Source organism: Myotis myotis, unplaced genomic scaffold (genome assembly GCF_014108235.1).
Source record: "Myotis myotis isolate mMyoMyo1 unplaced genomic scaffold, mMyoMyo1.p scaffold_m19_p_6, whole genome shotgun sequence".
NCBI classification, from domain to species: Eukaryota; Metazoa; Chordata; class Mammalia; order Chiroptera; family Vespertilionidae; genus Myotis; species Myotis myotis.
This window is the reverse complement of record NW_023416368.1, coordinates 37,876,266-37,902,373: the sequence shown is the minus strand read 5'-3', so window position 1 is coordinate 37,902,373 and position 26,108 is coordinate 37,876,266. Positions and strand designations below refer to the sequence as shown.

Here is a 26,108-nt window from a genome sequence, read left to right as displayed (position 1 = left end):
GCCGAGATTCAAAGCCATCTGAGCTCCCAATGGGTTCTGTTTCTTCCCTACTCTTAGCACGCTGCATTGTCTCCCCATGAGACTGGGCTCTTGGGGGCCGGACGCGAGCCTGACGCCCCGAGGTCCCCCACAGCACGTCCCAGGCTCCGCCTGGGAGGCCAGCGGGCTCTGAGGAGATGTCACCCTCCCCGCCCCCTTGTCAGTCAGGCCGAGGGGGCGGCGCGCTGAGCTCAGAGCTGCCGCAGCGCAGGAGCCGGAGCCGGAGCGCGAGCAAGTGGGGCTCTCGGCGCGAGCGGCGGCAGGCGGCGCACCCCAGGCCCGAGCACTGCTGCGCCCGGCTCAGGTCCTGTGCTCCGCCTGCTGCAGACCGACCTCAGCGCCTTGCCACGGCCCGATCCCCCCGCTGGCCCCGAGCCCACCCCGGCCCGGCCTACCCGAGCCTCTGCGTCTTCCCGCCGCAGCCGCTCCAGTCCCAGCTCGGCCCCGCATCCAGGTGAGGCGGCCGCGCTCTGGGAGCGGAGACCCGGAAAGGACTGGGGATGGAGAGGGGAGTAGGTGGACCGGGTGAAATGGGGAAGGGGCTGGAGAACGGAGAAGGGGCGCCGGTGGGCGCCTCTCCCTGTGCAGCCCGGGGCATGTGTGTCTGCTGCTCAGTGTCTGCAGCCGCCTGGGTGGCCGTGTAGCCGTGCGCCCGCGCCCGTGTGTCCGTGCGTGTCGGAGTGCCCGCGCGCGGTAGAACGCCTGGGTGTCCTGTATGTGCACGTGAGCGTGTCCGTGGAGTATTTCTGTGTGCATGCACGGCCGGGTGGCATGTGTGTGTACAGTTAGGCGCAGAGCCGGCACTCCGGTTCCGCGGGGCTGCAGCTTGCGGGTTCCCGGGAAACCGAGGCGGGGGCCCCTCCCGCGTCCCGGGGTTTCAAGGACGCTGGGACTCGCCACTGCCCGGTGGCCTCGCGCGGGGGACAGGGAACGGCGGGAGGGGGTCCGAGCCGGAAGCGCGCCCGGGTCTCAGGAGGGCGGGGAGCGTCCCCACCGCGTCCCTCGGGCAGCGCTGGGGTGAGGGTGCAGGACCAGCGCCCCGTGCCGTGTGTTCGCCCACCCTAGGCCGCCAGGATGGACGTGTTCATGAAGGGCCTGTCCATGGCCAAGGAGGGCGTCGTGGCCGCCGCGGAGAAAACCAAGCAGGGGGTCACGGAGGCGGCGGAGAAGACCAAGGAGGGAGTCCTCTACGTCGGTGGGCGAGGGGCGAGGGGCGGGGCTGCGGGAGGCCGGGGGTCGCCGGGGAGAGGGCTTGGGCACTTCCAGGGGGTGGGGGTCTGCGCAGGAGAGTGAGTCAGCAGATGGAGCGGGGTCCGCAGGGTCACTGGGGACACAGCCGACGGGAGGGGGGATGGGAGCCAGGGTTGGTGAGGGTGGGATTCAGCTGCAAGGCCAGAGATGAGCGAGTGATCAAAGCAGGTCGTCTTCCTTTTCTCCTCCTCCTCCTTCTTCTTCCCATTAATAGTTACCTGGTTTTGAGTCCTTTCTCTCGGCCAAGTGCTGTGTGAAATGCCATAGCACCTATTCCCTCATTTAATTCTCCTGCCCATTCCACAGACCAGGGCTGGCCTCCCCAGAGGTTTCACTGTCTTGCTCAAGGTCACACAAGCTGGACTGCAAGGCCCCACCCCTCCCCTGCTGCCTCCCTCCTATATTTTTGGGACTCCCTCCAGCCCTCCTCCCCACCTACTGCCACCTGAGTTGCTCTCCGTGCCTCCCAGTGCCTGTAGTTCCACCAGTGCCATCTCTCCTCCTGGTCCCCCTCCTCGCAGTTGCCAGCCGGCATCAGGACAAAGGCCAAGTGGCTAAATCTCTCACCCTAGATTCGAGAGAGGAGGGAACCTGCAGCATCGTTCGTATAAAGGCAGGCAAGGCCCAGAAACTGGCATGTACTGAACCCAACCTATGATTCGGGCCTTTCTTGTGTGCAGTGGGTAGAATGTCTCCTGTGCAGGCGGAAGGGGGCTGCTTTTGGCTTTGTGGTCATTTGGAAAATACTTGTTGACTACCTACTATGTGCCAGCCATTTCATGGCTCCCGGAGACATAACAGTGGACAAGAGAGCCAAAGGCGCCTTCTCTCCTGATGGTGACACAGGAGTGGGATTTGACAGGGGGCTGGGGCGGGGGCCACTTTGGTAGGGGGAGGGGGGGTCGAAGAGGGTGACATTGGAGCTGAGTCCTGAGAATAAGGAGCCAAGATGGGGTTGGCAGAGGCTAGAGAGCAAAGGGAATGGTTGGTGAGCGAGAGCTGGTTCATGAAGGGCCCTTGGAGACCAGGGCAAAGCATTATAGTTGCCACAAGAGATTAGAAGATAGGGACTGACAGGATCTGATTTCAGTTTGGAAAGGCCCCAGCGACCTCTGGGGACAGAACAAGCCCAGGATGTCCCCTGGAAGGTAGTGTGGCCGCCAAGCAAGGGCGGCTAGGGCAGCGGTGATGGAGTCGGGGAAAAGGCTTGAGCCCACACCTACTGGAACCCATTCTGGCCTCCCTCCTGCCTCCTCCCTCTGCACAGGAGCCACCCATGACTCCCAGTTCCTACCCTGTTAAGCGTCAGCTCCCTGTAGCCTGACATGGTCCCGCCTCAGCCTATGTTCCCAGCTTTGTTTCTCACCATCCCCATCCCCATCTCTGCAGGCACACGGACCACCTCGATGTGCTTCCTGCGGGCCCCAGATGCACACCTCTCTGTGCCCTGCCTGCATGCTTCCCTGTGCTTAGAGTACCCTCTCCAGTCTCCCTTCTGCACATCCACCTGCTCCCCATCTGTCAAGCCCAGGCAATGCCCTCTCCCCGATCACATACCCCTGGAGGTTGGAGGCCCTCTCCCCACTGCTTGAGGTCCTGAGCACCAAATCTGCTCTCCTCGTACCCCATCCAACAGTGAGTGATTGGCCGGGGGCTGGGCACAGAGCAGGTGCCTAAAAAGGTTTCTGGGAGGAAGGAATGGGTACACAGGCAGCTGTCCCCTGTCCCTGGGTATTGCTGGCTTTAGATGTGAGAATCCTGTCTTCTCACACCTGCCCCCCCCCCTCCCAGGGGTGTCAGTCCGCCCACACTCTCATTTCTGGGTCTCTCAGCTGTTGTCTGAGTTGCCAAACCCTCAGGATAGGAGATTCCTCTCTCCCTGGAGGGCTCCCCTCACTTCAGATCAGCCCCCTTTGCCTTTCCTAGCAGCCCCACATTTTGCTGTGACCAAGTTGCCGCTCTCCTGGGAAGACCCAGCCCTGCCATAGGTGTCAGTCACAACCTGCTCATCACCCATTGACCCATCAGGCACCTAAGACACTCCACTCCGGCCAGAAGGAGGAATCTGTACCCTTGTTAGGAGTAAAGAGTCTTTAGGAGAAATGGAGTAGGTGGAGGTCATATGGCAGCATCCATAGGTAGGATGTGGGCAGTCATGCACCAGGGGCACCTTTCGAAATACATAGCCAGTTTGCCCCCCAGCCCCACCCTCATCTGCTTCCCTTCCCCCCCCAACCCCCCAACCCCCACCCGAGAATTAAATGAACTGGTGCTTTGTACAGTGCTGGTGCTCAAACAACAGCCCCCTGAGGGTGCAGGTATCAGGGCAGGTAGGGGTGGTGAGGAACAGACAGCGGGCAGAACTGATGCCCTAAGAAAGTAGGTGTGGGGAGCTCAGTGCAGCGATGAGGGGGGACTTGTAGGATTTTGAAGCCCAAGGAGGCAGTGATGGGGCCAGGATGCCCATGCCAAGCAGGTCCCTCTGCCCATTGTGTAACCGCTGTGCTTTCCAGAGTCTCTGACCCTCAGCTCACAGCCCTTAAATGTGCCCCTTTATCTTCCTGCAGGAAACAAGACCCGAGAAGGGGTGGTACAAGGAGTCACCTCAGGTACCAGCCCAGCCCTGGCACAGCCCCTTTCCCTCCCCAAGCCTGAGAGCTGCCTGATTCCAGAGGGTGGGGATAGGGGTGGTAGAAAAGGGCACACCCAAGGATTTAGGGGGTGCTCCATGGGAAAGGCAGGTCCCAGGTCACTACAGGGGAGGGGGCACCTATGTCTCCTTCACCTTGACCCCCAAACTCCTTCTCTAACCCTCTCCCCACTCTAGTGGCTGAGAAAACCAAGGAGCAGGCGTCACATCTGGGAGGAGCTATGTTCTCTGGGGCTGGGAACATCGCAGCAGCCACAGGCCTGATGAAGAAGGAGGAATTCCCCACTGATCTGAAGGTGAGCAGTCCTTCCACCACACACATGAATGACTACAAATGTACACACGTGCCCATCAACCTGCCACCAGGCTCCCTGCCATCCCAGCCAGCCACCTTACCTCGCCTTCTGCAGGACCCTGTTAGAGAGTCTAGGGGTGTATAGGTGTGGGGCTCCCTGTGACCATGACCCAGATCTGGCTGTGTACATGTATCCTGCTTGCAAGTGTGACCTGGACCACTCCTGGCCACGTCTGCAAGTGTCATTGATTGTTCATTCATTTCTTTTCATTCAACAAGTATTTATACCAGAGAGGAATTGTTCTGGGGATTACTGCAATGAATAGTTACCTGCACTCAAGGACCTGACATTTCAGTGATAGAAGACAGTAAAAAGCCAATCAATAAGATTATTTCCGACAGGGATAAATGCTATGAAGAAAAGACAACAGGGTGATAGGATAGATAGGCAAGGGATGCGGGGCTGCTGTAGCTAAGAGGGCTTCTCTGAGGAGGTGACATTTGAGCTGACACCCAAGGGATGAGGCAAGCCAAGTAGGGAATGTATTTCAGGCAGTAGCAGCAGTTCATGCATAGGCCCTGAGACAGGCAGGAGCAGGTGAGGTCCAGGTGAGAGCGGGAAGGGGGAGTTGTGTGTCACACGTTTGTGCAGGCATGTCCCCCCAGGTAGTGGCGGTGGCTATCCGTGTGTGCATAAGACAGGTGCCTGCAGGAGGACACTCTGCAGAATAAGCGTTGTGAGCTCTGGAACCTCACAGAGCTGGATCTGAATCCCAGCTCCACTACTTCCTGACTGTGTGACCATGGGCAGGTCTCGTCATGTCTCTGAGCCTGAATCTTTGACTGTAAGATGGGAGAGGAACACAATAGGGCTCTTATATAGATTAGAGTTAACATAGATCAGAGGTCCTCAACACGGAAGCATGCACGAGAATCACCAGAAGGCCAAGTTAAAATACAGACTGTTGGCCCCAACCCTAGAATTTCTGCCCCGGTAGGTCTGAGGTGGGGCCTGATAATTTTCATTTCTAACAAGAACCCAGGTGATACTGATGCTGCAGGTTCAGAGACCCCACCGTGAGAAGCACTGGTGAACAGACAGGCTTGCATACAGTGAGTGCTCAGTAAGACACAGTGGCCCCATGACCCTGTGAGCGGTCTGTGTCTGACCCCAGGGGCTCTGTGAGCACAGGTGTGCATGGAAGTGTACCATGCACTCTGTATTGCACTCTGGGCCCATATGTTTGCACAGACGTTCATCCCCCTGTGGGATGATGCATGTCTGTCCACCTACAGGGGCAGACTCTGCTTCTGGAGGGCGAAGGGGGGCTCCTTCCGCACCTGGTTTGGGAAGTCAGTGTGCATTCCACGTGAGTGTATCCATCAGGCTGAGGGAGACCCCACCCCATTCTCCACTGCAGACACTTGCACAGTTGGTTCCTTCCGCTTCACGTCCTGCCCATGCATTTTACCAACTGTAAGGCCTCTCATTTCTTATTATTTCATTTCCAGTGATTGCTCCCATTCATTGACCTATTCTATGTGCAGGCACTGCTCTAGACGTGTTACATAGAGGAGTTAATTGACTCTTCACAATGTTCCTCTGTGGAAGGCACCACAATTAGCCCATTCTACAGATGCAGGAACTGAGGCTCAAAAGAAGTGAAGTGACTTGCCCAAGACCCCATGCGTGCCTGCCTCCCTGAGAAAGTGGTTGGGAAGATAAGCTCAGGTCCATATCACTGGAGTCACTTGATGCCAACTGGTGCTAGGACCTCTGCTGGGGGCTGGGGTGCAAGAGAGCGGCAGGTCTGGGCTGTTTGTGAGGGGCATTTGCACAGAACCATCTTTCTCTGGCCGCCTACCTCCTACCAGCACCTCGAGCCTCCTCTCCCAAGAAAGCACAAGATCATAGATTTACAATCCAAACCACAGCCCTCAGGGGCCACCCAGCATGGGGGAACCTGGGCGAGCCCAGCGTGCGTGCTCCTGAGTGTGTCCCATCCCAGCCTGCTCACAGACGGCATCATGGAAGCCTCCTGTACTCCTACAGAGCAGTCACCATCCCACTTCACCCCGAGGCTGCTGAGATCAGCGGTGAAGTGACATCCCTGATGCCAGACGAGGAAACACCCTCACGTTAGCAGCACCCAGATCAAGACTCAGAACACCAGCCCTTCAGGAGGCCCACCTTCTACCCCTTTCCAGTCCTTACCACCAGGGCCAAGACTAGGGTGAGATGAGGGAGGTATCTGGGGCACATAATTTAAGGGGTGCACTCATTCTGGGGCCTCATTTCCATGGTGCTGAGAATGGGTGCCTTCTCAACACTTGCACCCTCAGCACCTCACTCTCCCACCTGCAGCCTGGCCCTGCCTCCCTGTCCATGCTTCCTGCCTTCTGGCATCACAAATTAGCCGGGTGTTTTTAACATCCTGTAAATGTTATCCTTAAGTAGATGCTCTTCTGTTCCCAGCTTCTTCCACTCAGCAGGAAGCTGCGCTATGTACTATTGGTCTCCATATTTATTGTGCGGAATCCATGTGTGATGAAACCACAAGGCACACATCCTTCTACTCTTACTGGACTTCTGAATTGTTTCCAAGCAATGTGCTTGAGCTGGAATTTTTTAAAATTGATTTCAGAGACAGGAAGAGAGAGAAACATTGATGTGACAGAGTAATACCAATCGGTTGCCTCCTGAATGTGCTGACCAGGGATCAAACCCAAAACTTACCCTGACTGGGAATCGAACCCTCCACCATTTGGTGTACGGGACAACACTCCACCCAACTGAGCTACACCGGCCAGGGCTCAAGTTGGGATTTTTAACACCATGTTTCTTTCCTGGATTCTGATTGTAGCTGGGTGACTAAACTAACATTTCTCCACCTCCTGGGCCTTGGTATATCCATCTGGACACTGAGGGGAATGAGTCAGGTCAAGAGCTGTGAACTCCTTTGCCCAGGGGGTCCACCTAGACAGGTAATTCGAAGGAGCTGAAGCTGCTTGGATGGAGTCGGTGCAACTACCGTGCACCGTGATCTGTCTCAATGTCAGCCCTTCAGGATCCCAAGAGTCTTATCTCCACCCAGGAGGGAGGGACAGTGGTACTTGTGGGAGTGGGAGAGGTGGTGTGCCCTCCTCCCTACAGGTTCCCCAGGGGTCCAGGTGTGTGCCGGCCCACGTGGCCTTGTGTAGCCGTACATTGGACCCCAGGTTATTGTGTGTGCAGCGAGCTCCATCCCATGTTTGTGCACGTACTGTGCTCAAACCTGCAAGTGGCTGGCCATGTGTCTGGCAGCCCCTCGTTTGCATGCCTACTGGTCTGCACCAGGCTGGGGAGCAGGTGCAGGGGGAAGGGACTAGAGTCTTAGCTCACACATCCAAGCAACACCACTGAGCTGTTGCTTCCAGCTTATCTTAAAATAGCAACAGCTGAAGAAACCAGGCCACACAGGGCCGCGGGGGAGGGATGGATGGAAGGTGGCAGGGGAATGGCTCAGAGCCCCTACCCAGCCCATCTGTGAGCCTCCATCTCCAGCCAGAAGAGCCTCCAGGGTTATCTCTGGGGTCCCAATGCCCCACACAGAGCCTGACGCAAGCGGGTAGGGATAAATAGGTGACTGTGTGTGCTCTCTTCCCATCCCAATCAGTGAAAATGATGGAAGTGCAGGCATCTGCCAGGTGCTGGGGAGAAGGGTATGGCGAGCCCTGCTCCACTCCCCACCCCCAGCTTCAAGCAGGATTTGGAGGGATTTCACTTCTCGTGCATTCATCCCACTTCCAAATAAGCAATTTAATTAGAAATTCTGGTTGCACTGCCAACAAAGCCTCACCTTCCCCTAATCAGCTAAGGGCTCCCCAGGGTAGGAATTTGGGGGGCATCCCTGGCTGCCCTCACAGGCCCTGTCCCTTCTCTGCCTGCAGCCTGAGGAAGTGGCCCAGGAAGCTGCGGAGGAGTCACTGATAGAGCCCCTGATGGAGCCAGAAGGAGTGAGCTATGAGGAATCGCCCCAGGTGAGGGGTAGCAGGGCTGGGTGGGGCTTTGGGCATCCCGGAGGATAGCTGCCATCCCCAGCTGGGGTGGGAGGTCCCTGGTAGGGTAGGGTTGGGCCAGAGAGCTTCAGATCCCCATTACCTGGAACCCAGGTCCCCATAGGTGTTAGCATGGAGGGAGGACAGATGGGGTGTAGCACTGGGCCCCAGGGAACCCTGCTAGGACTGGCCAGGCTGTTTCCAACTCGCAAGTTCCTTGCCTGGGGGGGCGGGGAGGGGGGGCAGTTCACTGTTCCTCCTTAACAGGGAGAGGTCTCAGGCCCAGAGCCTGGCCACCTGGTTCCCAACCCCTTCCTCTTTTGCTCTTTTCCACTTCACCCCAATCCCTCTGATGCAGGAGGAGTATCAGGAGTATGAGCCAGAGGCCTAAGGGGCCAGGAGGGCCCCCCACCAGCAGCACAATTCTTTCCTGGTCCCTGCCTCACCTCCCAGAGCCAGGGCTGTCCTTCAACCCCTGCTCCCCAAATACGAGATCTTCCTACACTCCAAGGCGCCCCCTCGGAGCCTGTGTTAGTATCTGTCCATCTGTCTGTCCTACCTGCCAGCATCCAACCCTGGGGCGTGGACAGGGCCTGGCCTGCAGACGACAAGGGCAGCCTCGCCGCCCCACCTGTGTTGCCCTGCCCGCCCCATCCTGTCCAGTGTCTGCGCGGATGTAGCATGTTCTATGTGTTTTTAAACCAAGATCCGAAAGCGACGGCGCCCTACCCCACCCAACAGAGGCTCTCGGAGAGACCCCTCCAGAATCCCCCACTCCACTCCCACATCGACCCCAAAACCTTTTTTTTTTTTTTACCAAAACCAGGAGTCAGGCTGTGCCATACCCCTCCCCCAGCCGGTCCGGTCCAAGCGCGGGCGTTGTGTGTCGTGATTGTGGCATGGAGAGTCCCCCAGCCCCTGTGTGAGCGTGTTCTGGGCGGGCGGCCCAGCCGCCCCCGACATGTCCGTGAATAAAGTCAACCTGTCTGTAGCCGGCGCCACACGGGCAGGGCTGGGCGCCAGATGGGGGTGGCTGACGGACTTCCAAGTCTCAACCTGCCCCACTCCCCTCTTTGGGGCCCGGCAACCTCGGCCCAGGTGTGAGACTGACAACCTCGGACCTCCACTTCTCAACCTCCCACCCTCCCGGTGGAATGATCTGGGGAGAGGGTTCTCCCGGGCGGGGACCAGCAGTTGGCTGGGAGGCGGGAGGCGGCCTCGGGAGCCACCTGCTGGGCGGTGAGGCGCCTGCTGCGGGTTAAGGGAGAACGGGAGCCCCGCGCCGCCGCAGCGCAGGGTGGATGGGCTCACACCTCGCCCCACACGCAGCACAGGCGCGCGGACCTGCGTGCGCGCGGGCCGGAGTGTCCGCTCCCGGGCAGGCGCTCCCGCGCGGACACGTGCACACTCACAGTTGCACGCGCGCCGCGAAGTCCTCGGAAACCTGCCGCGCGGGCACTGAAAGACGATGTTGTGCGCCGACAGCCCTCTCTCCTCCCCGGAGCGTTTACACGCGCACACACCTGCGCGCGCGCGCACCTGCCCAAAGCAGACACACCCATCCAAGGGGACGGGAGATGGGCAGCTGTCTCCGGAGGAACAGCTCGGGCTTCACCCCTCCCGGAAGGGCGCCCAGAGGTTTGCGATCTGGGCTGAGGTGGGCGAGGGTCTGCAGAAATCTGGAAGCCGGCCAGCCCACTCGAACAGACCAGCATCGACATTGGAGGGAACCCCACGCCACCTCGGTAAGGGAAAGACGGGGCGGAGACACCTCGTTGCTGCGCAGAGGTCCCGCCTCCGTCAAGGCGAAGGAGCCGCTCTCATTGGCTCAGAAGGTGCACCCGCGCCGAGGCCCCGCCCCCATCGATGCGCCGCTCTCTCAGCCATGGAGCTCCTTTATTTCATCCCCACTGCAGCCCGGCCCGACCCAGGCGGAACCCCCGCTTTTCCTTGCCGCTGGACCCCCAACCTCGTCTGCGTAAGAGCTCACCCCCTTCTCTGCCTGTTCCGACATCCTTTCGGACTCCAGCCCTGGGCTGGAAGGAGCTTGACCAATTCAGTCACCCACCCAAGTGTTAGCGCTGCCCTTTCCCCGAGGGGGTGGGGGCTGGGAGGGTGCCAGGCTCGGGAGCTCCTTGAGCATTGCGGGCGGTCCGCCCACTGGGGTCACCTTGGCCTGTAGTGTACCGAGCCTTTGCTTGCGGAAGTCGGAGGCGGCTGGCAGATGTGTGTGTAGTGAGAACAAACTGGTGGGCTTGGCTTCTCTGACTCCGTGTGTGGGTGCCAGGATCTCCACGCCCCTTTTGACTGAATTAGGACACTATTTACAACCCACAGTACGCAGGGATTGCAAATTCCTGGCCCTCAGTTTGAATTTGGCATATAGAGATGCTTAATTTGCTAGCACAAGGTTTAATTTTTTTTTTATGTGATTGCAGTTGGCAATAGCCCCTTTCTCTCCCTGTTCACTCATTTTCATGAGCTGCCTGCTAAACAATTTGAGTTTGCCACCTCCTCTCCAGATACCAGCACCGGATCCCCAGTTTTAGATGCCAGAACAAGGTTTGCCATCTGGCTTAGGGTGGGGGTGGGTTATTCTTCCTTCTCCGTTGCCAAGCCACGCACCTGGTTTTCTGAGCCTGGTTTCTAGTCAGAGACCAAAGTTGTCTTCCGCCAGGATCACTTTTAAATTGTATTCCAGGCACAGGCACAGAAACATCAGCAGAAGATGCCAGCCCTGTGTCAGAGGGCAGCCCTGGCTGTGGATGCACATGTAAGAACACACAACTCCAGGGCCCTCCCTGGTGACAGGGATGGAGCTACTTACCAAGTGCCCAGTTTGTCTCGGGCATCTGACATCTGTCTCCATTACTTTCACTTGAAATTGTGCTCAATGATTCCTTGTTATTAGACCCAGTTTACAGATGAGAGAATGGAGGCCAGAGAGGCAGTTACCTGCCCTGGGAAACATTGGTAGGAGGTGACAAAGGCCACAAGCCTGATCCCAAAGCCCAATTTTCCCAAAGGGACTTGCTCCTGGGGGAGATAAACACACAACACCATTAATAAAAAAAACCACGGGGGCAGCAGAGTGGAGATAAGAGATGTTGTGCAATTTCATGCAGACTGCAAATGAGGTTGTGTGTGTGTGTGGGTGAGGTGTTGAGCTGTGTGTGCACACTTACGTACATGATGGGAGTGTATCAGTTGATGTGTGTACATGGATATTGCCCACATGTGTTGTGTGTGTTTAGTCATCCAACAACATGTGTTGCACACATACTCTGTTCTTAAAAGTGAGGGGCTGCAGGAACAGCCCTGCAGGTGTCTGCGAGCACATGGGTGTGTGGGCAGCTCGGCTGAGCCCGGCTGGGCCTGCTGATATCTGTGGGTCCAGCCCCATCTCGCCTGATCCATACCTTCCCTTCTTTGCCTGTGCTCTTTCCTCCACAGCTGCCCTCAACTCAGCCTGTTGGAATCCTCCCTCCTCTGAGCTTCCCCTAGCCCTCCACCAAGAAATGGCTAATCCTCGTCACCCCCACCCTGCTCAGCTGTGCACAGTGACCCCTCCCCTCCCGTGTCAGCACTCTGTGGACCTTTGCTGGCTGGCGAACCTGAGAACCGCCCCCTCCCCCTGATGAAGGGCTGGGGGCTGTCCCTGTGTCCCCACCGTTCCCAGTTTCCCTCCCAGCTTCCCCCTCCCACACCCCCCCCCCAACTTTATTTTTGTTGTCTCCCTTCCCTATTTATAGCTCTCTCTCCCCTCCAGAACCATCCCAGCATCCATCCTGTTGCCTAGAAACTGGCTCTGGGCTGAGAGTGGGGGAAGGCCAGGCCAGCCAAGGCAGGGGGGAGGAAGAACTGTCACCCACTCCCCGTCTCAGCATTGGTCTCAGGCTCCCAGAAGCCCACACCAGCCTCCGCCCAGCACCCACATGTGTTTCCTAAAAGATAAAACATGTGGAAAGCAGCAGCCTTTGTGATTTGTGAAGCCCTTCACGACTTCTAAAGGGCAATCTATACACGCCATTCCCTGATGCTCTCAGTAGCCTATCCTGTGGGAGGCCTGGACCCACTTTTTCAGATGAGGAAACTGAGGCTTCAGGAAGCAAATGTCTCATAGCTCATGTCTTCTCGGTAGAAATTCCATGGCTTTCTTGGGACATTGGCCTGAAACGCTGAAAAGAAGCTCTAAGAGCACAAATAATCCCATAATCCATTATTTTCAAATGGGTAAAGAGAAAAATGTCATGATCTTGTCACACACCAAGCCACCAGCCCTGCCTCTGCCATACACCCACCATACACTCTGCTGTGCCCCACACCATGGTCCCAGCATGTCCCTGCAATGCCCAGCCATGCCACCCCACCTGCCCCCCGCCATACCCAACTGCAGCTCGACTTCTGGTCCTGATGCTCACCTTCCACAGATTGGACCAGGGAGCCTGAGCTTGCTCCCTGGCTCTGTTACTTCACCAGCTTTGTGACCTTGACAGTTCACATAACCTCTCTGAGCCTTGGTTTCCTCAGCCTGAAAGAATGCTGATTTCCACCCCAGAGGACTAGTAAGAGACACAGATGAGAAAGTGCTTTGAAAACCATAGAGTGCTGTAACGTGTGAGTGACTAATTCAAATAGTTACTATTGCTACTGTTACTATTAGGGCCAAGAGGTAGGGCAGGGGAGCCAAAATGGGCCCAGGCTTACCAAGGGAACCCTGGCCTGTGTCCAGCCAGAGGACTCCTTTCCCTGGAAGAAGGAGGGACCTGGGTGGGGACTGCCTGAGAGCACCTACAGACCACTGAGGAGCCGGGGAGGGCACAGAGGCCTCATGCCTGACTCCTCCGGCTCTCACGCATCCCATGCCCTCCTGCCTCACTCCCTGTCTCCCACCCAAAAGGCCCACTTGTACCTTTGAAATTGGCTCTCTGGGCAGAATGGGGGAGAGGGCTGCCAAGGAGCAGCTGGGCCATGATTCAGTCTGAGTCACCCATCCAAATGCTGGGGCCACCCCCAGCTGGGCCAGGGCCTGCAGCTGCTGGGGGTTGGGATATGGAGAGGAAGGGAGGAGGCCTGTGTGGGCGGCAGGCTGTGCTCACATGTGCTTAGGCCAGGGCCTTTCATGAATATCATAGCAGCTGTGAGGGCCTGGTGCATATGAAGAGGTCAGAGTCGGGACAGTGACTCCATGGACATGTTATCTGGGCTGACTGAGAAGGTAGGGTTTTTGTGTGTGTGTGTGTGTGTGTATGCCTGCACATGCATGGGGTGTTGCAAATATATCTGAGTAAATGAAGAAGAGCTAATACTGTGGACTGAAGTTTGGCTCCCAGCTTTATCACTTTCCAGCTGTGTGACCCTGGTGGTAAGTTACTTAACCTCTCTAAACTTCTGTTTCCTCACCTATGAAATGGAAATAACAATACTATCACTCTCAGATAATTTTTCTTACGAAGTAAATGTAATGAGATGATGACTGTAGAACAATTAGGCAGACAGTAAGTGGTACATCACCATCATTATCATCATCTAGGGCAGTGGTCGGCAAACTGCGGCTCGCGAGCCACATGCGGCTCTTTGGCCCCTTGAGTATGGCTCTTCCTAAGCCTTAGGAGTACCCTAATTAAGTTAGTGGCAACGTACCTACCTATATAGTTTAAGTTTAAAAAATTTGGCTCTCAAAAGAAATTTCAATCGTTGTACTGTTGATATTTGGCTCTGTTGACTAATGAGTTTGCCGGCCACTGATCTAGGGTATCTGGGTTATACATTGCCTGCATGAGGACAGGTACATATCTGAGTGTCTGTGTTCAGGCGTGTGTCTGTACAAGCCTCAGGGGATGGGAGGTCTGGGTGAATGTTTCTTGAAGGAGCCAGTGAATGTTGTGTGTACAATTCTGAAGCAAACACAAGCACTTTCCAAAACGTTGGATTCACTGTCTGCCATATGATCCCATCTCCGCCCTCTCTCTCTCACACACACACACACACACACACTCTACCACCACCGTACCTCCCATAGTGGCTGTGATTTGCTGAAATTGGCCTAGACCTGGACCAGTGTTCAAGCAAACAGGTCAGGAACTGTGAATGCTGTTGCATTGGAACTCTCAGACTTTCTCAAAAGCCTTTAGCCTCAAGCAAAGCTGGAATGGGGGTAACTGGCTAGACCCCAAAGGTGGGTGTGCCTGGATATGAAAGAGGGACTTGTTTGATAAAGTGGATATGGACATCAATAAGCATGAGATGTGTGTGTGTGTGTGTGCGTGTGTGTGTGCATGCGCGCACGCAAGGGTGGCACTGGGGGTGGCTGCTGTCTCTGCTCTGGTACAGTCTGCTTGTCTCCATGGAGCCTGTTGCCACACATGCTTGCTTTTCAGAAAGTCACCGGGATTGTTTTTTCCACCCCCAGCCTGGGCGCCAGCCAAGGAGCTGTAGCACTTGTTTATCTTTTGGTGCGTACGAGTGTGTATGGCTTCCCAGTGGCAGACCATCGAGATACACACACACAGGCACACATACACTCTCACACAGGTGTGGGTGACCATGTTGGTTGTTGCAGAATGAGCCTGAACCCCAGGATGAGCCAAAACCTGGGCCCAGGCCAACTCGCTCTACATGGGGACAAAGATGACCCCTCAGCAGCCTCAGGGGACACACCACAGGTTTAGCAACCCCCAAAGCTCCAGGAAAGTGTGAGAGCCAGTTGTCCTGGCCTTGGTCCTGTACTCTACCCCCATTCCCCAGAACTAGTCACTGCACAGCAAGTGGCCAGGCCTGGGTTACTGCCCCCCCCCAAAGCTGGCAGTGGGGTAAGTCCCACCCCACCACTTGGACTGGAGTGGTTCCCCAAGGAGAAGAGTGGTGCTGTGGTCAGAAAAGGGTGCACAGTGCTGGGCTCGCCATTACCCTGGTGTCCCCCATGAGTGCTACACTATGCTTGGTGCTTGGTGTGGGGTTTTTATTTGTTGTTTGGGGTTTTATTTTCTCCCTACATTCTCCTTAGAGCTCTGAGAGCTCTTACATATGATGAAGTTGAGACTCAGAAAGACCTTAGTCAAGGCCACACAGCTACTAACTGGAAAGACCTTAGTGTTTGGCTTTGTTGTCTGGAAACTTGCCATTTTAAACGTTTTTATCAACAAGTCCCCATGGAACAAGAGTGTTTGGAGTGTGGCAAAGGGCACAGATGGAAAGAGGCCCTGACTGTGCCCATGTAGCTGACAAGGCCAGAGCTCTGACCACATCCTCTGACAACCTTACCATTCCTGTGCCCGCCAGCAAGACTCCCCGCAGCCAGGGCCTGCATCTTTGTCAAAGAGCTGCCCTCTGGCTGTGGAACCCACTTTGCCCCATGCACTGCGAGCCAAAAGCACCTGGGAATTAACACTCAGCCCCAGTGTCTATGAGGCACTTGGATATAAATGTACCAGCTCCCTCACCCTTGGCCAGGGGAATTCTGAGATGTGCCTTTATCCCATTTCCCAACACTTCCTGTGGGATTAAGCTTCACTCTCCCGCTGTGGTAGCTGGCTTAATAACTGCCCCTAATTGGATACCTTCCTCTCCTGGGTCACTTTCCCACTCCCCTGCTGGTGTCCCTGCACCTCCCAAATAAGCCCCATTCTCTCTATCTTCAATTCAGGTCCGTGAGCTGGCCCTAAGCACTGGATCCCGTCTTTCCCTTCCACCCTAAGCATCTGGGCCAGCCATCATGCTCTCCCTTCCTGGCATCTCCCCTTTCTGTCTCTACTGCCCCCCTCCCATCGGGATTTAAATGCCGCTGACCTCCTCCTAGCCCCATGTAAAAACCGTGGTCTCTCCTTTCTCCCTCCAAGCCCAAACTTGGTGAAAGAGTCATATCCTTGTCGCTCCGGTGCCTTGCTCCTATTTACTCATTAACCACCACCACCACCCGCCGTCTGGCTTCCACCCCCACTATCCACGGACTATGCTTTCAACAAATTTCCATTACCTTCTTTTCAAGTCCAGAGGACATCTCTCAGGCCATATCCTATCTTCCTGATGCAGGTAGCCCTGCCTTTCTGGAACATTCTCTCTCCTTGGCTTCAGAGACATCACACTCTCCTGGGTTTCTTCTGGTTTCTCAGACAACTCTAACTCTCTCTCTCTCTCTCTCTCTCTCTCTCTCTCTCTCTCTCTCTCTCTCCAGCCTCTTTTCCCAGCTGGCCCTTTAATGTTGGAGCTCCTCAGAGTGGATCTGGGGTCTTCACTCACCCCCTTTGGTCTACATGCTCCCCTCATATACCAACACATCCTCATGACTTCCATTCCAGCTTCCTGGTCTGTCTGCCTTGGCCACTCCGGGGCTCCGTTTTGGACAGTATGTGAAAGCACCGCCGTCACATACAAGCCCCAACTTTCCCCAGGGCTCATCAGGCATCTGTCTTCTATCCACTTGGCTCCCCAAGGCAGAACCTTAGAGAGGCAGCAGAATCCTCTATCTTCTCACACCCACATCCAGCCCATGATCAAAGCTCCTCTCCATCCCAACAAACGCTGCCATGCTTCAGAGAGCATCATCTCTCACCTAAACAGCGCTACGGCCTCCTCACTCACCCCCTGGTCTGGTTCAGAGCCGCCCCGCCCCAGGGGGGCTTGGATCAGAGGTTGGTCCTGCCACTTTTCACGTCTTATGAACCTCCCCCAGCCTCCATGTCTTCATCTGTATCACTGGGCCAATAATGTTTACCTTGAAGGACTGTAGAGGGAATAAAATGAAATGACAAATGTAGAATAGGGTTTGTAAACTGTGAAGCAAAGTGCCCTTGTGGGCAGCGAATGAGCAGTTTTCAGGGCCTGAACGTTAGTAAGCTGGCCCGGTAGGGGAGTTGTCCGTGGTGCTGAAAATTGGTTCGGGCATTCTGCGGTTTTCTGCTTCCCTGGGGCGCTGGCTGAAGACGCTGGCCCGATAGATTGTCTTCATTTGCCATCTAGATTTTTTTAAAGATCACAGTGACTTATGGTTCACCAGGTAAGTGACAGGAATAAAAAAAATAGGGGTTAAGTGTGAGGTTAATTAGCTGTGTGATTTATCAGTATCTCAACATTCTTATCTGAAAAATGGGGCCATAACACATTAATATGAACACTCTCCTAAGTGATTGGAAATTGAAATTAAATGAAACCTGTAAACAAAACTTAACACGATGCCTGGCCCCTAAAAAAGCGTTCCATTAACGTGTGCTGTTGCCATTTTTAGTAGGTGGTTTCACAGTACAGGGGAGAGGGTTGTATCCCCTCTCAGCAATTACGGAATTATTTTTTCTCCTCTGGAAAGTCCCCAGGAGGAGACTATTTCTCTGCTGAGAAATGTCGAGGCGGGCTGGGCTGCAAGTCCTGCTGCCCTAGGCAATTCATATTTTACTGGGAGCCCCTGAACATCGACCTCGGGCTCCTTCATCCTTCCAAGACCACTGTGAAGTGATTACTATTAGTCCCATTTTATAGATCGGGAAATTGAGGCTCAGAGAGGTGAAGTGACTGGCTGGAGGGTACCTAGGGGGAGAAGAAGTGGACTCGCACGGAATAGAGGGTGGGCGGTCACCTGGCTAGGGAGGCGGGTGGCGGGGGAATCCGAGGCGCTTCCCCTCAACCCCCACCACTGGTGTCCGCTCCACTCGCGCGGGCGTGGGCAGCGGCGAGACAAAAGGAAGGGGGCGGGGAGGGACAGGCCGGAAGTGCGGGCAAGGCGGAGGCGGGAAATTTCCCCGCTCTGCGAGCTTGGAGATCTCACCGACCTGGGTCCCCATCCAGGGAGGGGCTCCCCCTGTCTGAACCCCAATTTCCCTCTCGGTGAAACGTGGAGAGGGTGTCTTGGGGCTGGATTGAGTGAGATCTGAGACAGCGCGCCCCGCCCTCCAGAGGCGCGCGGCTAAAGGGCAGCCCCTCCACCACTGAGTCTCCTAGTCTGTGAAATGGAAACCCAATCGATAGGGCGGAGAACCCAGAAGCCCAGGGGCCATGGTGAGGGGCGTCCCTCCCTCCCTCCCTCTACCCGGCTTCCCTGCCGGCACCGCCCCTCCGGGTTCTGAGACCGGAGTCCGCCAGCGCGCATGCCCGGGGCGGGGCGGGGCGCGGGGCGGGAGCGCGGATCTGGCGCGGGGGACAGCGGTGCCGAGTCTGAGGGTCCGCCCGCCAGCCCGGCCTAAGGCAGCCGAGGCCGCTCGGGCGGGCGGCGGCCGCGGGAGCTGGAGCGCAGCGCGCCGAGGAGACCGAGCGGCGGCACAGCCGGGTAAGCGCGGCGCCCGCACCTGCTGCCCCTCCGAGCGGGCAGCGTAGAACCCCTTCTCCCCGCCAAACCCGGAGCCGCTGTCCAGGGTCCTCGAAACCCCTGGATGCTGGGCTTCGGCCCCGTGCGCGGCGTGTGTCCGGCCTGAGCCCGGGTCCGTGTGCGCGCGGGGCCGGGGGCGGGGGGTGCCCATTCCTAGGCTCCTGGCCGAGGCGGGGCGGGGTGGGGGCGGGTCCCGCTGTCCGGGCCGAGTCCCCGAGGGGCCCCGCCGGCCAGTCCGCATGTGTGTAGAACCCTGGCCCCGCGCCTGGACTCGCAGCCCGCAGCCCCTTTGTTCCGCATGGCCATGGGGGAAGGGGGGCGGGGGGCGCTTCCCGCTATCGCGGGGAGGGGTCCGCCCGCCTTGATTCATTTCTCTCCTAGAGCAAGCTCAGTGCTCGAGTGGCTCTGCTGTTCGTGAGACACTGAGCACACTCGCTGTCGCACACTTAGTGTGGCACACACTCTGGGGTCCCATCACACACTGTCACACAACGCATGAGGCCATAGGTCCACACACGTACACTGTGGACCTGGGTCATTCCATCAGACTCATACACTTGGCCACCTGTGCACCCACCCAGAACACCCAGTGGGAGCCTTGTGTACACACCCAGGCATAGCTACGCACTCACACCAGCCATCACACTCACAGCATACTCAACTCAACAGTACTCCCCGATCCTGACACACTCGCAGCCACCCTGCTCTGGCCTGTGTGTGCCTGTTCACACCTGCTCATCATGGTGTCCCTCACGTATCCCCAGACCCTGGAGTAGGCCGTCACACCTGTGTACACTTTCCCTGTCACACATGCTCTGTCTCTTAGCTTAATATCCACCTTCCCCCACATTCAGCCCCAGTGAGCACACTCTTGCCCTCTTGGGGATGGATGGGTGCATGGGTGATCTGGGGGCCATTTCTGGAAGGAGGTTTGGCCATCACCCTCGTTAAGCTCTTTCTTACCTCCAGCCCCAGGCAGGGAGCTTCGCTGCCGTGAGGGTACTGGGAGATGAGGGGATGAGAGGGTGAGGGGCAGCAGACAGGATTGTCAGACAGACACAGGCACACACTCACGCCTGTCAAAGCCCACAAGCCTTTATAGGTCCTGTTACTATGGGAGGAAGTGTTCGCTGGTGGCTGGCAGCCCTGGGAAGAAATCCTAGAGGGAGAGGAACGGGCTGGCTAGGTCTCTGAGCCAGAATGGGCATTTACAGGGGCTGCTCTGTCCAGGAGCAGGGCACACCTCCAGGCCAGCTCTCCCACGAGACTCTGAGGCCATGTAGCCACACATGTGCACACCCCCAGGGTCCAAGTGGCCCCCATGTGACACAAACAAACAGGCTATTTTATGCATATGCAGGTTGCTCATGTGTACACCAAGTTCTTCTTGAGCAGAATGCAAGAGCCAAATCCCGGCTCCCAGGCTGGCCTAGGCTGGTGCACTCTACACTCCCGCTGCACACCGGGTGAGCTGGCCCACACCCTAAGGGGTCATCTGCTCGTGGGGTTTGTGGTTCCTGTAGGTGGGGTGTGCCTGGGGGACACTCTTGCTTCCTCTCCTGAATGTTCCTGGTACTCTGCCTGTTAGGACCAGGGCATGGGAAAGACCCTTGGCCTACCCGCCAAAAGCAGAAAGGGGTTTTAAGAATCAAGGGTCAGTGTCCAAGATCTTAGCTGATACCAGTAGGAAGAACCCAGGTTTTGGGTTCAGAAACAATAGGCTTTGAACCACAGTCCCCCACCCCATCTGTGTGCCCTTGGTGCAAGTCTTTTCTCCCTCTGACCTGTGTCCTCATCTGTGAAATGGGGTAATAATGCTTCCCTCATGAGATTTTTGTAGAGTCCAGATGCTAAAGGGAGCCTGAGAGTGCAGGGCCCCGGGCTGAGCACACAGTGGGAGGGTGATGGAACTGGGTTCTAGAAAGAGGGTGGGGGTGGTGAGAAGGTGGCACCCCAGGCTTGAACTGCCTCTTGGAGAAGTGGCTGGATGGTATCAAAGCTTTTTCAGGAGCCAGGAAGGGCCCAGCAGAACTGTGAGCAGCAGAGCCTCTGGGAATGGTATCTTGGCTGATCTTCAACCTTGGGCTGGGCCAGCTCTTCTAAATACAACCTGGATCCCCTCCCCCATTTCACAGATTGGGAAAGACCCATCCAAAGTCACGGAGCAAGTCCATGCTCGGGCTTGACCCCACGTCTTTCTGACCCTGGCCAGGCTCTCTGTCCCTATCCCAAAACGGATGCCAAGTCGAAGAGCCTTGAGCTGGGAACTGGGACCCGGCCTCTTCCAGGGGGGCCTTTCGGAGGGGCATGTAACCAGCTGGGCCCGGCCTGCCTCTCAGGACCTCAGTTCCCTCCCTGGAAAGTAAGAACACAACACCTGCATGGCGATGTCCGGGGTCTGCACATAAACACGGGGCCTTGTGTGCGAGGTCACTCCCCACCTTTCTATCTAGTCAAGGGTCAAAACTGAGGTGGCTACAGGCTAGATCAGGGGTGGGCAAACTTTTTGACTCGAGGGCCACAATGGGTTCTTAAACTGGACCGGAGGGCCGGAACAAAAGCATAGATGGAGTGTTTGTGTGAACTAATATAAATTCAAAGTAAACATCATTATATAAAAGAGTACAGTCTTTTTTTTTCTTAGTTTTATTCATTTCAAACGGGCCGGATCCGGCCCGCAGGCCATAGTTTGCCCATGGCTGGGCTAGATGGATAACATACATGAGAGGCTGGCTGTGAGGAAAACGATGATACAAATAGTGACCCGTGGCAACCAACATCAGCCCTAGTGTGCAGGACCCCATGGGAGGGCTGGCAATGGTGGCTAATTAGAGAGTACACCTCCGTCTAACCAGGCAGCCACTGCTTGGCTCCTGCTGACTGTTGCCAAGCAGAAAGCACGCTCAGATTGCCAATTTTTAGTTTTCCAAGAGGACCTGGAAATATGGTTTTCACATGAAATCCTCTAACTTTTAGAAGTTAATTCCTTTTTTTAAAAAAAATGTTTTAGCCCTCTGGGTCAAGCAAGCGTAGCCGAGGACTGGGTTTGCCGGTCTGTGCCTCTGCTGCAGGCCCTCCCTCCCCTGCCCCCTCCCGGGAGCACAGCTGGGCGCTGACAGTCTGAGTAGATAAAAACAGGCCTTCCACAGACACAGCCGGCCCCAAAGTGCAGAGCTGCACACACCTCTCATCTTCGTTAATTCTCACAACAGCCCTGTGGGAGCAGGGGGTGGGTTTGCCAGGGTCCCCAGTGAGAAGAAGGGACTCACCTAAGGTCACAGAGCTGGTAACTGGGGAGCTGTCCTGTCTTCCTGCTAGGCCACACCCAGGGGGAGGGAGCTTGTTGGAGGGACTAGTGTGAGGGGACCCAGGCTGGGCTACCCAGGGTGAGATAAGGCGTAGTGAGGACTCAGACACCCCTCCTACAGCCTTGTTAACTCCCTCCAGCTCCATCCCCAGCTCCCCCTACACCTGCCAGGCAGCTATTGAATTCCCATTTTCCAGAAGAGGAAACTGAGGTTCTGAGAGGGAGCATGGCAGGCAGATCCAGCCCTCACCAGGACTTGGGCCCTCTCTCTCGTGGCCATCCACCCAGTCTACCTGGCTTATTACATCCTTTTCTATAGCCCAAAGGACCAGATAGATCAGAGGTCTCAAGCAAGTGGCCTAGGGGTCAACACTGGCCTGCAAAAGTGAGTTCTCTGGCCTGTGTAGTATTTTTAAAATTAAGCAACATTTAAAATATAGAAAAATCCAAGTTGATAACTTTGCTCAAAAAATGAGAGCTGGCCATGCAAGAGCTACCTTTACTTCCCTGCTTAAGACACTCCAGGGGTTCCCAGCACCCTTAGGATAAGCCCTCGCCTCCCCCTCCCCCCATGGCCTGCATGCTGCGCTCCCACATGCCTCCTCCCTCTCCCCCTTCCAGCTCCACTCCAGCCCCTCAGGCCTTTCATGGCTGCCTCAGCTGTTACCTCCTCAGAGGGGCCTTCCTCAAGCATGTGTTAAACCAGCCGCCCACTCCTTTGTCTTCACAGCATCTATTATTATTTGAAATTACATGATTTATTTGCTTACTTGTGGATTGCTTGTCCCCCAATCTTTCCACACCTGGAAGGCAGGGACCATGCGTTTCTTATTCACTGCTGTATCCCTAGTACCAAGAACAATGCATATGTGGATTAATAAATGAATTCCTGCCCTGGCCAGTGAGGTTGATTGGAGCATCATCCTGTGCACCAGAAGGTCGCAGGTTCGATTCTCAGGGACATACCTGGGTTGTGGCTTCAATCCCCAGTCAGAGTGTGTAGGGGAGGCAGCTGATTGGTGTATCTCTCTCACATCAGTGTTTCTCTCTCTTCTCTTCTCTTCTCTTCTCTTCTCTTCTCTTCTCTTCTCTTTTCTTCTCCTCTCCTCTCTTTTCTTTTCTCCTTCTTCTTCTTCTCCCCCCCCTAAAAAAATAAATGAATTCCTAATCAGAATAAGAATAAGAATAAATGAATTCCTAATCAGCTAGTAGAACTCAGTGCTAGAAGGGGCGATTGCTCTCTAGTTTACCACAGACCCCACCATTCCCACTTGAATCAGGAGTCTTGAATCATCTCACTTACTCTGCTGTTTTTCTTATGGGAGGAAAATACTTCCCTGTGCCCATTTCACCATCTAGAGCCAAAAAATGAAGATGGACACAGTCCATACCACTCCAATCTGATGCCTGCCTGACCCTTGTGGGCCAGTGACCTTCCACCTCATTCTCTTTTTTATGCTGCTAAACACCAGATCCAAAGAATTCCAGCCAGACCTCTCGGTGCTTCAAACCTATCTCAGAGCCCTGGCCAGTGTTTCTCAGTAGTTGAGTGTCGACCCGTGCATTGAAGGGTTGCAAATTCAGTTCCTGATCAAGGAAGGGCACATGCCTGGGTTGCAGGTTCTATCCCCAACCCTGGTTGGGGCACATGCCAGAAGCAATCAATGAATGTGTCTCTCTTGCATTGATGTTTCTCTCTCTCTCTCTCTCTCTCTCTCTCTCTCTCTCTCTCTCTCTCCCTCCCTCCCTCCCTCCACCTTTCCCTCCCTCCCCCCTTCCCTTCCACTCTCTCAAAAAATAAAATCAATGGGAAAAATATCCTGGGGTGAGGATTAACAACAACAACAATAAAATCCTGTCTCACAGCTGCTCCTATACGTTCCCCCATAAGTCCCACAGGCAACCCAGTTCACCTTCCCAAGACCCAGTGCCCGCCATTGTCTGCAAGACTACCCCTCCCCCTGTGTCCCAATTTTGGTGATGACCCCCACCACCACTTCGAGTCCCATAAGCCCAAAGCCTGCGGACCCACTGGTGAAAGTAGGAGCTATGTCCCCATCCAGGGACCTAAGTCTAGGCGGAGACCCGGAGGTGTAAGTGCAGAGTGACATGAGTCTGGTTAGGGGAAAACTGGAGGCTGTGGGACCCTGAGCGAGCTGGCGGACAGAGAAGGCTCACAGGGGAGGAGGAGGCATTGAAACTGAGACCTGAAGGTTGATGAGAGCCAGGCAGGAGGGTAGAGGCCATGATGAGAGAGATGTGAACCATAGAGGAACCCAGAGAGGTGGTATGCATATATATATGTGTACGTGGATATGGGTGTGTGTGTGTGTGTGTGTGCGTGCGTGAATACGGGGGGTTGAGTGAAATGGATGTCTGTGCTAGTGACAATGGGTGTGTGCATGCGTGTGCGTGCATGTATGTGCTTTGGGGGAGGAAGTACATAATGAATGATACAGCCCAGCAGGTCAGTAAGTCTGCAGGGGCTTGAAAGCACATTATGAAGTTGGATTTGACCCTAAAGGTAGTAGAGAGTCATTAAAGGTTTCTGTCTTTCCTGTTTATTTGTTTTTTTAAGTCATAACTCACCCGGCCAGTGTAGCTCAGTGGTTGAGCGTCAATCTATGAACCAGGAGGTCATGGTTCGATTCCTGGTCAGGGCACATGCCTAGGTTGCGAGCTCAATCCCCAATGTGGGGCATACAGGAGGCAGCCTATCGATGGTTCTCTGTCATCATTGATGTTTCTCTCTCTCTCTCTCTCTTCATTGCTGAAATAAAAATAAAAAAGTAATAACTCAAATTCAAACTTTATAGAGGGGCAGACAAAAAAATCTCTTCCATTTCCAAATCCCTGGTCTCACTTTCCAGAGGCAATCACTACTAAAAATTACATGAATGTTCCTTCTAGAAACGTTCTCTTCATAACTAAACCATAAATGTGAATCTGTCCTTTACCTTGGCTACATGCATGGGGTCCCACTGGTCATGCTGTCCCCTGGCTTTTTCACTTATTTTATTCTGGGCATCCTTCCTCTTCACTCCACACATTCTGACAGCTATGAGGGGTCCCAGTGGTTGTCCTGCATTTTCTGAACACACTTCTCATCACCAGCCATGTCCTCCTGCACCTCCGTACACCACCAGTCTGTCTTCAAGGCCATCCCTGGAGGTGGGCGTGCTGGCCCAGATGCTATGTGCACTGAAATTGATAAATGTCCTTCCAAAAAGATTACAGCCAATTTACTTCCCCAGCAAGAGCCAGGGGAAGTAAATTGCATGGAATCGCATGGTTGGACCAACATCTTAAAAGATCACTCAGTCATTCATTCAATAAATATTTATTGGGAGCTACTAGCTTACTACTTGCTAGTCATTTTCTTGACTCTGAAGATACATCACTACATGCAACAAACCCCCCCTCCCCCGCCGTCATGGAGCTGACATTCTAATGGTAAAGCCAAGTCATAAGCAATAAACCAATGTAATATGTCGGATGATGACAGGTACTGAGAAGAAAATCGGAGCAGGGCAAGGGAGATGAGAGCTCCAGCCAGTGTCGGGGAGGAGGCTGTTTTATACAGGGAGCAGACCATGCAGATATCGGGCAGAAAAGCATTCCAGGCAGAGAGGACAGCCAGTGCAAAGGCCCTGGGGCAGGGGGTGTTCGAGGATCAGCCAGGCAGCCAGTATGGCCAAAGCAGCAAATCGAAGGAGAGGTACTGGGGCCAGAAAATGCAGAGTCTCACGGGCCATTATAAGAAAGTTACTTTAACTTATAAGGTTGAGGAGACACTTACATGGTTCTGAGCACAAGAGGGACAGGATCTGCCTTGAGTCCTATTACGATCCCTCTGGCTGCTGTGTTGAGAATGAGCTGCTTGGGATGAAGAAAAAAGCAGGGATGATCCAGGGGGAGATGGTACGGGTTACGCTCAGGGTGGCGGGCAGAGGCTGGGTATACTTTGAAGGCAGATCCATTATGTTTTGCTGATGGATGGGATGTGGGCTGTGGAGAAAGTTAAGGGTGACTCTAGGGATTTGGGCCTGAGAAGCAGCAGGTGGCTTTGGAGATGAGGGCAGGAAGAGCGGGCTTCAGGCTCGCTGTGGCTGCTGAGTGTGCAATGGAACCGAGCTGCTCGCAGACCCAGCTGCCTGCCAGAAGCTCTCCCTGGCTGTCCCCCAGGTACCACACACTCGGCTTGTCCAAAACGCAGCTCCTCCTTTCCCCACAT

At 55.3% G+C, this 26,108-nt stretch overlaps 1 protein-coding gene across 1 annotated transcript; it reads left to right on the top strand.

The window, feature by feature from the left end:
- Window positions 1-207: 207 nt before the first annotated feature.
- Window positions 208-9,264, top strand: SNCB (synuclein beta). The gene is made up of 6 exons (XM_036315104.1): window positions 208-493; window positions 1,105-1,234; window positions 3,858-3,899; window positions 4,118-4,236; window positions 8,166-8,255; window positions 8,632-9,264. The coding sequence occupies exons 2-6, from the start codon at window positions 1,114-1,116 to the stop codon at window positions 8,662-8,664; spliced, it is 405 nt and encodes a 134-aa protein (XP_036170997.1). The 5' UTR covers window positions 208-493; window positions 1,105-1,113; the 3' UTR covers window positions 8,665-9,264.
- The last annotated feature ends 16,844 nt before the right edge of the window (window positions 9,265-26,108 follow it).

Bases quoted from the DNA above. Each gene is read 5' to 3' on its own strand.
- SNCB (XM_036315104.1), top strand. From the start codon at position 1,114: ATGGACGTGTTCATGAAGGGCCTGTCCATGGCCAAGGAGGGCGTCGTG. The intron at 1,235-3,857 runs GTGGGCGAGGGG...ATCTTCCTGCAG, and splicing joins GGAGGGAGTCCTCTACGTCG to GAAACAAGACCCGAGAAGGG. The intron at 4,237-8,165 runs GTGAGCAGTCCT...CTCTGCCTGCAG, and splicing joins AATTCCCCACTGATCTGAAG to CCTGAGGAAGTGGCCCAGGA.